Source organism: Aulonocara stuartgranti, assembly GCF_965226115.1.
Source record: "Aulonocara stuartgranti genome assembly, chromosome: 16".
Lineage (NCBI taxonomy): Eukaryota > Metazoa > Chordata > Actinopteri > Cichliformes > Cichlidae > Aulonocara > Aulonocara stuartgranti.
The window spans coordinates 18104799-18117531 of NC_138952.1; the positions used below are offsets into that span (position 1 = coordinate 18104799).

General features: G+C 36.8%; 1 protein-coding gene across 1 annotated transcript in view; it reads right to left on the reverse strand.

The window, feature by feature from the left end:
* Nucleotides 1–12733, reverse strand: part of gpc6b (glypican 6b) — a 79460-nt gene that overhangs the window by 41254 nt on the left and 25473 nt on the right. The window contains exons 3-4 of the mRNA XM_082507813.1: nt 6972–7363; nt 2425–2590 (exon numbers count right to left, since the gene is read on the reverse strand). Of these exons, the coding sequence (XP_082363939.1) occupies nt 2425–2590; nt 6972–7363 (558 nt within the window). The remainder of the gene's footprint in view (nt 1–2424; nt 2591–6971; nt 7364–12733) is intronic.

Here is a 12733-nt window from a genome sequence, read left to right on the forward strand (position 1 = left end):
ATGGGCTGAGCCTATCTAGCTGACAGCAGGAACCATCATGCTGGGCATTCTATCAAATACCAAAATAAATATATAAATATTATATTTCTATTTGTATTCGTTGACTCTGAGTTGAACAATTTTCTATGGAACATAACTTCACAAAACTTGGCACTTCCTGCGGAGCATGTCTGCCCCATTACAAGTCACCATTTAGCCCAGCAGGAGAGCAGAATCCCATGAATAAAATCTTTTCACACAGGAATCATGATAGAAGAATGACAAATAGAGCACTTTCTTATCCAAAGGCCCAGCGAGTGTCAATGAAAGTGATGTTGTCAAAATATGATAATGACACGGCACCAGCTGCAGCCTCTCTAAAAATAGAAAGTCCAATTCTGCAATGCAACACAAGGATTTGTATATCCCCGCATACTGATGCAGTCAGCATTTTGACCTAAGCTGCCTTTCAATATTTTATTTATTAATTAATAATATTTCAATGAAATTATGGTGCTACCTACATCAAGAGTTCAATGCTGTGAAAGCACAGAAAAAACACCAAGACAGAAACATGTAATGTCTAATTTCATTTCAATGACTTTAACTGTGTGGAACTCTAATTCACACACAGTACTGTGCAAAAAATTTTGAGTCATACCTCATTTCTCTGTATTGAGCCAGACTTTGTTGTCATTTTCAAGTAGTTCTACAGGCCCTCTAAACATCTTTCAGACTTTATCTAAAGATGCTGGAATTTTCAGTCCAGCATGTCCACAGCTATCTGTAAAACATGGTGGAGGCTCTATGATGGTTTGGAGCTGCATTGTATCCAGCTGTGTTTAATTCCATCTAAACTGATGGAATTATTAATGCAAGAAATGCACTTTCAGATTAACCTGGGATGTAATACCATCTGGAAAGTGTCTGTTTAGCTTTATTTTTTAGCATGACAATGATAAACGCATTGCCAATTGACTAAAATCACACCTGGATAGAAAAAACACACAAGGTCAGTCTATGACATTCAGCCATAGACTGACCTCCCCAGAGCACTGACCTGAACATTGCTGAAGGAGTTTGGGATCATCTTGACAGATAATGGAAAGAAAAGGCAGCCAACATCCAAAGAAGAGCTTTGAATGTCCTCCAAGAAGCCTCAAGAACTATTTCTGTAGACTACTTAAAGAAATTACAATACAGGTTGCCTCAGAGAGTTCAGACTGTGTTGAAGAATGAAGGTGGTGATACAAAGCGTTGACTTTCAAGCTCATTAAAACTGTACAAACTTAAACTTATGCTTCATATACTGTATTTTTCTGGATGTTTGCATGTTTCAATATGCAGCTGCACCTATTTTCCATTTTCCTAGTAATGAAAAGAAATGATGACTGATTCAAGACTTGTGCAGTACTGTGGATTCAAACATTTTAGTGCTATGAATTTTGTTATATTTAAATATTCAGTATTGGAAGTGCTCCTCACAATGGGTCTATTATGCTTATTGCCATAGTAATCCGTAGACTCTTGTGGAAAAAAAATGTTTTGAGCACCCCTCCCTATGCCCACAGTTCCTTAAAGCTAACTTTCTTCTAATTGGCTGCTCACTGGAATCAGAAGGTTTGAACAGCAGGTGGTACTCTGCAGAGTAACCCTGCCATTAGTGAGATCCAGTAGCCAAAAGAGCCAAAAAACCTATGTGCAAACAGTCTTGTTTTACACTACATATTGGCCTATACTATACACTATATATTACTTACATATATGCTGACCTCATTATGTGAAACTTTGGCCATGTTTAATATAAGCATCCACTACCAGGCCACTTCACATAATTCCAATTATTCCGCCCTTTTCCTCTTGCTTCCTGAACACATAGGTCTCACCGTGCCTAAAGCATCTTTGCTTTATGATTAAGGTTTGAGCAAAACAAAGCAATATTTGTAATATTAACATTTAATCCAGTTACTCTCTGTAATTTAAAAGGTTTACAGCTTTTGCCTACGTCACCCAAAACAACACCCCAGTGTGCAGCTTTCAGCTTACTTTTTTAACTGCTTTCAAAGCACAGTTACAGTTCTCTGGTCTACACCAGGGAGCTTAAAAGATTATTCAACTCATACTATTATCTGTCCAGCTTTAAAGCAATTCGTGTCACTTTTTGGTATAAATATAACCCTGTGTATAGCAGCAAAAAGGAAAAGCTAAAAGTGATGATGTAAGTGAAAATTTCAATCTGCTTTACTGTGAGTGCTCATGTGATGTAACATGCTTTCTCTGCTTTTCTCCCACATCCATTAGTTCAATTCAGTCATATTATAAAACCATATGCCCAGACATGAATTTATAGCAACACATTTAATTGGTATGTTACTTTAGAAATAATAGAACAGCAGAGTCGAGGTTAAAATAAAAATGGCTGGGGAAGTGGTTGAAAAGACTCACCGATGTACTGGTTCCACTCTGGGTCCAAATCAGCTTGATTGGCCAGGCAGCCCTTCATGACATTCAGGCAGTAATTCTTACAAGGCTTTACTCCTGGCATACTCTGACAAAAGGGGCAATACAGCATCTTTGTCACTGCTCGAATACATGCTGGAGTGCTGCTAACCTGCAAGGACACAGAATGTGACAGCGGTCATTAGTATCTAGTAGCACCTACGAAATATATGGTAATTATAAATCTATTTTATTAAAGTAACTGTGCCAGTTAAAGAATTTTGAGTAATTTATAACAAGAAAACTGTCCAGTAGAAAACTTTTGCAAAGTTTTACCATAATGCTATTGTCCTATTGTCAAAAAAAGTTTCAGTTATTAATCAGCAAAGGCCCTAGAGAGAGACCGTTTTTGCTGACTGAAGACTTAAAGAACGTTCTTATGCAATCAGTCACTGCCGATGAACACTTCACATAGGATAATTTGGCTTGCAATTAAACCACAAGTCTTTAAATAAAGTCAAATATCTATTTCCCCACTCTATGGAATATAATTTCTATTTTAAAATGTAGGGTTATGTCACTAATGAAAAAGTAAAAATCCAAGCTAATAAAGAAGACAAAAGTGGCAAAGTAGAAAAATCTGCTTTCATAGATAACCTGATAAACTGTCTCCATGTATGAAAACACATACAAGCATTGATAGTAATAGGCTAACAGCTGCAGGAAACAGACAATTAAACACCTCTGAAATGCATTATGTTACAGTGACTGCATGTATAGATATTGAAGATGATAAACAGTGAAGCAAGAGATAAGATGCACCTTTGTTTGTTTCAGCTTTTCACTACAGTTTGTTTAACAGATAACCGATGCGACTCAAAAACAGGGTTATTTTAATAAGTTAATAGGACAAATTATGACATACAACTAGTGACCACTTTGTTAGGTACGTCTATTCAGTCGCTTCTTAATGCAAATATCTAATCAGCCAATCACGTGGCAGCAACTTTTTGGTTATTGTTGGCAGTGTAATGGTATGGAGGGTTCCTTAGTACAAGCTGAGAATGGTTTAAATATCATAGACTCTCTGAGTTCTGTTCTTGATCATGTTTAACCCTTCATGACCACAGTGTACCACAGTGCACCAGTGTATCTTCTGATAGCTGCCGCCAGCAGGATAACTCACGATACCATGGAATGGCATCATGTGTTTTTTTTTCCCCCAGACAAAACCACACATCCCTGCCAGATGAAGTGAATTCAACCCTTCATTACCACAACCTCTCATGTTCCAAATGTTAATTTGATTTGATTGTAAATTACTAATCCTTCCAGATGCCCATTGGAAGCTGCAGAAGTACCCTCTAGGGTACAAAAACCCCTGGTTGATAATTAACCTTTAGGCTACTTTGACAAACAGCGGGAAGTTAGCTGAAAAATGCTCTCATTCACAGGATCCTGAAGTAATACTCACAATAAAAAAACTACAGAAGACAGCTGACCATCAGCTGGATCATCAGCTGCTATATTCTATTCAAGTCATTTATCAGACTGTGGGAGTACCAAAGTGCAAAATGTCATTAGTGTGTGTTTTTTGAAATCATAGTGAGGAAATCGATCTCATAGCAAATACAAACTCCACTATGCGATCTGCTAAAAAACATTTGATGACATTATTTATAATATGGAGCATTCATTATTCCTACTCTCAGTATGCAGTTACTTGCACTCTGAAGACCTGTTAAGATGTTTAAAATTAAATGAGCTATTTTCATGAACTAACAAGACTCTTAAATCTTAAACACCTTTTAGTCTGGAAAAAGTGCCTTTTTACACTACACTAACACTTATTATTGTCTCACTGCATTAAAAATACAAGAAAAGCAGCTATAATGCAGCATCACAGCTCTTTTTGTTTTAAAGAAGCGATGCACAGCGACGTCTTCACCAAAATTAGCTGTTGTTTTGTGTAAAATGAGTGCACTTATTGTAAATTGATTTGGACAAAAGCCTGTGCTAAGAACATGAAAGGATTGGGAAGTGAAGGTGTTCATACCACAATAGTACCTTATGTTTTATGTAACAAGATTTGACAACATAAGCAACATGCCAGCGACAAACTGAAAATTTAGAACTACTGTACTACAAAGTCCACGGCAAATGATTTCAAGCAAAAAGTAAGGCTTCTGAGGAACTGGCAGATCAGAGGTGTAAGCAGGACCCTGACAAAAAATATCTTAAAAATTAAGGTTTGCCCATTCATTTTCTTTTTCATATATATTTTTTATTATTTACTTTTTTTTTTGTGAAGACAGCTAAGTGCAGTAATCAAAAAATGGTATTTGTGGTCAGCTCTCTTGCAATTTTGCCATTTTGCCTTTGAACATTCACTCAAGCCAAGTAAGTACAAGTCAAGCCTGGACTAGACAAAAAACATGGCTGACCTTTTCAAAGTCTACAAATTAGAGAAGCTCTCAGTGATATGTCTTAACAGCTGATGTGCTTCAAAGCCCTGCTTCTTTCATACCCCCTTCTTTCACAGTGCAGTGCTAAGAATCACCAAGAGAGGAAGGCACGTAAGAAAAACACGTTATACATAGACATACTTGCCCTCACTAGCAGACAACCCCCACACATCAACTCGCAGACAACTGGCGTCAAATACAAAACTTGACACTGAATATTCTAAAAATGCTTCTGCCAGCATCTGTATCACCTGACACAGGTGTAAGGCAGCAGCTCAGGGCAGTCAACAAAGGTTTCTTGTAGATCACAAGGCCGTGAGGAGAAATAATCACTGTTAGTAATGTTTGAATTAGCAGTATTTATGGGTGCTCACTTATCAATTTCATTGAAAAAAACATTTTAAAAGTTAAATTTTTCACAATTTCAGAAAAATACAGTGGTGCCTCATCATTCCACAAATTTAGATTTGGAGCAATTAAGAGAAAGGTGCATTTTCTCTTTCTCTATAACCATTAAACAATTCATGCAGAAAACACATCAATATTGCTTTGAATGACAATCAAAATATTGTTGTTAATCAAATAATACATATTCAGAATGCACCCATCCTTACACTTTGCTGCGTATAAGAGTTCCAACGTGACCTCCTTTAACAATAACTATAATATTGTGACTTAAAATAAAAAAACAGAGATCATTTTCTTTTTCTTTTTTGTTTTTTTCCAGAACAAAAGAGCAAATTGTTTCTGTAGAGTTTATTACTACAGAGACTGTTTTCAGATAATGGAAGTATTCTTTTTAGTTACCTGCATGACATTTCAGATATTCTAAAAACTGTCAACTAGGAAAATGATTATTAAATTGTATTCACTACAGATAGCACAAGTCTGAGCTGTGCTGATGAGATCTAGACACAGGTTTGCGCTTCCTCAAAGCTGTGAAAAGCAATAAAATGCTACATCACCTACTTTAATTCAATATATTGTATATCCCAGGAGCAATAAGCATGGATGTCACATCTTAGCAGCGCTGAGAAACAGACACCTCTGGCATGGTGTCTGTTTTTATTATGCTTACACCCAATCTCTCGTGATGACTTTATACCCTGAGGATCAAAGGGCTGCAGTCCCAGACAGATGACCTGGATCTCAGGTCCCACTGAAATGTCAAGAGGTGAAGCTAGGACACGCTGGGCTCTAAGGACTGCAGGGTACAACTCTAAATGAATACTAACAACACATCTTCTGTGGCTAAATGCTCCTCACTGCCACTACTGTTAGGGAGGGTGGGACCTCAGGGGAAAGGAAGGGAACGTGGTTAATGCTCAAGTATGGTGGGATTTAACAGACCAAATGAATGGTGGATTTATAAGAGTACAGCAGTGTCTTCTCCATTTGCCCTCTGTTTCTCATTATTCAAGGCTTCTATATTTTCATTAGCTTTTAGTTATATAGCCTACTGGGAAGTGGCTCTATAAATATTCATAATAGACATGATAATCAAATCTAGCTGATAGACTGTATTGAAAAAACAAAAAGCAAAGAAGCCAAAGAGGATGGCTGTGGATTCGCAATGTTGTGAATCAGTGCTTCTCTGAACCCAAATGACAGTGTAGAAACAACATTGTTGTTAAGCGTGACTAAATCCAAGGCTTAGCCTTTTGCTTTCCCTTTAATCTCACTTTGTACATGATCAGCCCTACATACACTCCCAGGGCAGTATGGTATTGCAGGAACTGCATACAGATTGCTTTGCATCAAACTGAATACACAGGCAACAGTGTGATTAATGACTTCTATATACTGGATGAACAAATATAAGGCAAGAGAGCAATAAACAGCGATAGCAGACATTTTTTTTCCCCCCTTTTTTGTTGTCTGGGAATTTCTCCTGAGCAATCCACACACCCTTCAACAATGTTTTCTAGACAGCTCCATGAACGAGCCACCTTGAGGACTAAATTTTCTGAAGACATACCCTGAGAGAATCCGAATTACTCTGAAAGTATATCTGGGATAAACTTGATCATGTGAAAACTAGGGCAAATGTGTGCTTTTTAAAGAATTTAAAGGGTTAAGAACATTTACCTTAGACACTCTCTGGGCTACCTCCCGGCCAACGGAGAGCCCCTGGACAAATGTGCGTGCAGCGATGAATGCGCGGGTAACCTGAGCCTTGAGCTTCCTGGGCACGTCTCCAAAGGGCTTCAGCTGGTCGGTGTACTTACTGATACACTCCAGATAGTCCTCAGTGATGACATACTGAGAGTTGAGCAGTGTGAACATACGCTCCAGCAGCCGTGACCAAAAGTCATTAAGCATTTCCTCTAGGTTAACATTCCCTCCAGTGTAATAGCGCTTCAGTTCAGCAAACAGGTTCTCAAAGACCTCTGCATTCTGCATGTAAGGCTTGCCGTAAGTCCTCATAAACATGTCATTCAGGGACCTCTCCGTGTTCTCCAGCAGCTCCAGGAAAAATTCTGGATTAGAAGAAAACAGAAAAAGCCTTTATTACTGTCCAATTTTATTTCATGTGTGACGGTGGTCTCAGTTTATTCTGTACGGTGGTGTCAGTTTATTCTGTACATGTCATACATAGACATGGTTTGACAAGATGCACTGGGAACCTTCACTGCATTTACAATTAAACAGAAACACAGCAAAATGACATTAAATGTGTCTGATTGCAATCTAGAACGCTGCTTAAAAAGGAAGCCTGCTTGATTGCAATGCAAATATGACAACAGCCAGAAAACACTAAAATAAAACAAACAAAGAAATCAATTATAGCGTTTGATGCCGTTTTCATTTTGAACTGAGATCACAGCTCTGTTGACTTTTATTTGCAGTAAACTCGTTTTTTGATGACAAAGGGAAGTTCCCCTATATATTTCTGGAAAATAATAAACTCTGTATTCGCTTTATTGTCCATATCACTCATGTAAACCCAAAACACCTTCCTGTACTGTTCATTGACAGAAAGAATCTACAGTTCAGATAAAACACTTTGCATATATGAATATTTCTCTATATGGTGAAAAGCATACCACTGTGAAATGCAATAAACTTTCCATCATCATGATTATGACAGCACAATGCAGTTCAACTGCAGCATTTGCATGAGTCTGCACTCTCCTTTTTAGACTTCACTTGTTGTTTGTCTCATGACCTCTGTGACATGCCAGAAAGTGGGATTAGATGATATTTCTGACCATCTGCTACAAATAACAATAAAATTGGCATAGAAGGGCCAGAATGAAAATTTAAATAACCTGTACATTTAACTGCAAAGAGAGTCAAAAGAGGATTCAGTACAGACTCCAATTCAATAAAACTGAAAGCTTTTTATATTCCTAAGTGGGCTTTATGGTTACAACCCAAAGAAGCGTGAACTCTTAAGTGTATCAGCTGATATATTTTGCTCCTTGGAGGCAGCAGAAAGAGCTGTATGAAGAATATTACCATATTATCACCAAGTTATAACATGGCAAAATGTGAGCAACGAGTCTTGCACTTGGATTTCTTTGGAGCCATGTGCCAGACAAAATGCATAACTCTTCTGGTGGGCTGTATACTGTCTTATGTGGTACTTTTGTGATTTGTCAGTGAAAGTAGCAGCTGCATCCTGCATCTGGAGTAGGGTTGATGGGAGGACACAGACTGAATCAAAATGTAAAATAAAAAGAGACAAAAAAATCCCCCCCCCCACCCCCCACACACACACACCTTTCATTTTACACATTTATCAGTTAATTTATTGTTCATATAAAAATACTGATTAAAAGTACTTTTAGATCTTAGATTTTAGATGGTAGGAAGCGAGGTGTGGACAAAGCCAGCAGCAAAACTACACGTTTGGGATACTTCAGGATAAAGAAAGAAAATAATGTTGTCCTAATATTGTCACACCAGCTACTGATTCCAGGAAATTTTACTATTTGTGTTTTATTTTAAACAGTATTGTGGACTATTATGAACATGTAGACTACTAAATCTGTATGTTCTCGAGCTATCATAAAAGCTAGGTTACACCTCTCCCCCCAAGCCATGCACATTAGAGTCACTTATCACAATGGCCCAGACAAAAGCGTAATGGATTTGAAGTGGTCATTAGCTTCCAGCAATGCAGGTAAAATTACAGATTACAGCAGCAGAGAAACCAAATGACCCGACTCTCCATAATGCCACACCAAGTCACATCTGATTAGTTACATCAAGAGGTACCCGAGATGCACACTGACAGAAAGTAAAATATGGAAAACACGCGTCATTTGCAAGGTTTTTAGAAAATAAAATGTTATTTTATGATATTATTTCATCGTTTAAAGACTAATGTATAGTGGCTTAAAAAGGCAGGGTTTTGGTGTGTATCATTTGAACTTGAAGAGCAGAGGTTTTTTTTTTTTTTATCTTACATTAATGTATTCACAAAAAAAAACTGTCTTTCATTTAGTGCATGCTCACAAAATACTTGCTTTCTTTATTCTCATCAGATTTAATTATTGTTCATTAGCACATCTTATGAGGCACCAGTGAGTATTAACTGTCATACTCCCCCTGGAATCTGACAACATTAGCTTACTTTCACACACGTTTGGTGCCTAAGGAGATATCATTTCTTTTTTTAAATTTACTTAACACATCTTATATTAGAACTTACAGTAGGCAGGACTCATGACGTTAGCCAAAGTCTGGTTATTTTTCAGTATACTTGAGAATATGTAATAAATGTCCACAGTTAGCAGTCATTTAAATATGGTAATCTTTAAGCATGATTTTTGCTTCAGTAATGTGTTTGTGGTAATGAGAACAGTCAGTGATGCTGAGCGATGTGCACATAGATTAATGACAGTGCCAAAACAAATTCTACTTAAAATCATGAAAATAAGAAAAACAAACCTTTATACAGCCATGTTCTGCTGAGAGACTAATTAAACATAACCAATTTAATTAAAACAGTGTTTATAATCAATATGACATTATATTTGATATAATTCTAAGCTCTGCAATGGAGTGATTACGATGAATAATTTCATTATGAATGGCCTTGGTATAAATCACCAGCAGAAATATTAGGCTAAAAAAGACATCATAATGTAATTAGTGAAAACTCTTGAGGGGATCCATATTTCATGACAGAAAATGAAAACCATAGTGAAATGTCAAAGAGTAAAAATTACCTGGAGAATTTACATAAATCCTAAACATATATTACTAAGACGTTTGTCCAAATAATCATTTGCATTAGCTGCAAACAGAGAATAATGATGCTGAAATGCTGGACAGCAGTGATTCAAATACTCCCAGCTTACACAGAGTTCATTACATTTCGCTGATAAAGCTCCGTTTGGCTCCAGCTCCTCAGTATATGCACAGAGCTGTGCAGAGGTTACACACAGCCATTCTCTTTGTGATAAAAAGAAAGCATCTGTTTCTGTGCTTCTGCAGAAACCTACTGATGGATGGCCTCCTAGATGTCAGCAGTCTATTTCAGCAATCTTGAAACACAGCATCCCTGTTTCAGATTTCTGAACTAGATGGTGGAAAAGGCAAGTTTTGTGAATTTTATTTCTAAGCAGACCACAGCTTTTTGGAGACAACAGAGACTCTGAAGTCGACTTCATTTGGTCTTTACACATAACCAAAGGAGTTTGCTGTGGATCGGATGACATCTACTGTGAGAACCCTCAGGGGAAGTGGCCTGCAGAATTAATTACTACAGTCTTCTGAACTGTGACCAGCCAGCTGAGGAGGGAAAAGGGGTTGGCTTTCCAAAACATTTCAGCCTTCTTCAATTGGGTACATGCAATATATTGTATTGGAGTCTACATACATAAACCAACTTTTTATTTTTTAACTGGGCCACATTCAGCGTCATGTTTATTTGAGCACAATAACTTTAACCAAAAGTAATTGGGATTTAACTGATATGTTAAATAATATAAACCAGTACACATCCATGCTACAATACTGTTTGGCCTGTTTGCGCTGTTGGCAAAAGTGAAATAAACAAATGAATAAATAAATAAATATCAATGATAAAAAAAAAAAAACAGGGTTGGTAGATTTTGCTTACATGCTAAAAATGGGTCATTTTAACCTGTTGCTAAGTGGTTGCTAGGCATGTATAATTCAAATTTTGTGGAAAATTAAATTAGTTGTTACTATCATGGAATAAAAACATTATGCTTTTATAAGGTCTCATAGGTACAAAAAGGAACGAAAAAAGACTTATTTTGGCGCATTGCTATGGAACGCCAGGACTGCCATAATGAATTAATTAAATACACCATTAAATAATTAATTAAATGTGGCAATAATTAATTAAAATTGGAATTAATTAATTAAATAAATAGTTATGACACATGTAATTAATTAATTATTGCCACATTTAATTAATTATTTAATGGTGTATTTAATTAATTCATTATGGCAGTCCTGGCGTTCCATACATTGCTAGGTGGTTACAATGCATGGTTAATTAAATTTTTGTGGCTATAAATGAGATGTTATTGTTGTAACTAAACTGATGTGGTCCTTTTATAATGTGTTACAGGTGCATAAAGCCAAAGAAAGGTCATTTTAGTCTGTTGCTAAGTGGTTGCCAGGCAATCTGATGCTGTCATATTATTATTATTATTATTATTATTATCGGTGTGAAATAAAACAATGTGATGCTTATAGGTGTTACAGGTGCATAAATGCTGAAAAAAGTCTTTTAAGCCCATTGGTAGTAGTTGCTAGGAAGCATGACGACATGGTAACATCTGATATAGATAAGAACCTTCAGGGGCCTAAGTTTTACCGGCAGGGTGTACCTGCAGTGTTATGGCAGACAACTTTAATACTTTTTTACCACAGTGATTCTAATTGGTTTGGTGCTTTTTGAGAATCTGGGAAGTATATCTCAAAATGTGGACTCATCTGTCATCTGTCAAAAAGAAATTAGAGATATTTAGACATAACTAGATAAAGGCATAAACAAGGTCTCAGAGTAGAGTGCAATTTAAGATGGATGTTTTTTTTTGTTTTTGTTTTTCCCCCACTCAGAATTTTGTAATTTCAACAAAAAAACCACAACCACTCACAAAAAACAGTTTCTGCAGAGAACATGTGGAGCTGCTTAAAATTATATGGAAATTACAAGATTTCATAAATGCATTCACTCTGGCAAGGCAGGAATTGAATAAACACTAAACAATACAGTGGGGCATTGGCTTTCAAAGTCACATACCAATAAAAAAGAAAGCAAGAAAGAAATTAGCTACATCACTTTAGAACTGGGAATATTTTCTGATTGTCACATTACTGCAAGCAACACTTTGCCACAACTCTATGTCATTTTTTAGCAAAGATACACACTATAAACTACACAAATATACACGATTTCTTGACCCTCACACAGCAGGGCAAATAGCTGTTATCTCCCACAGTTCACCTAGCATCTTTCACGGCAATATAGTTAGTCAGAGAAGGAGCCCGGTTCTCACTTTGTGATTGTTGAAACAGCATAATATAACACAAGCAGTATGATATTCAGCCTCCTCGAGCTCCAATGATTGTACATGAAACTAGCAATTTTGCTGCATTTCAGATTCTCCATGTCTGTCAAAAGCTGGGTCATTGATCGGCCTGACAGGAAGTGCCAGTCTATAGAGTGCTGCTCTGAGTGCTATGCTGCTGTAGAGAACATGACAGGTTGATCGTTTATGTCTCCATTTCTCTACGTTAATTTTTATGGCCAGTCTTTTATGGTCACCCTGTGCTCTTATTAATAAAATAAGAAAAAGGTAAATGATAACCCGATTGAAGACAAATATATCATCTAAGGTCTAATGTTATTAAATGTC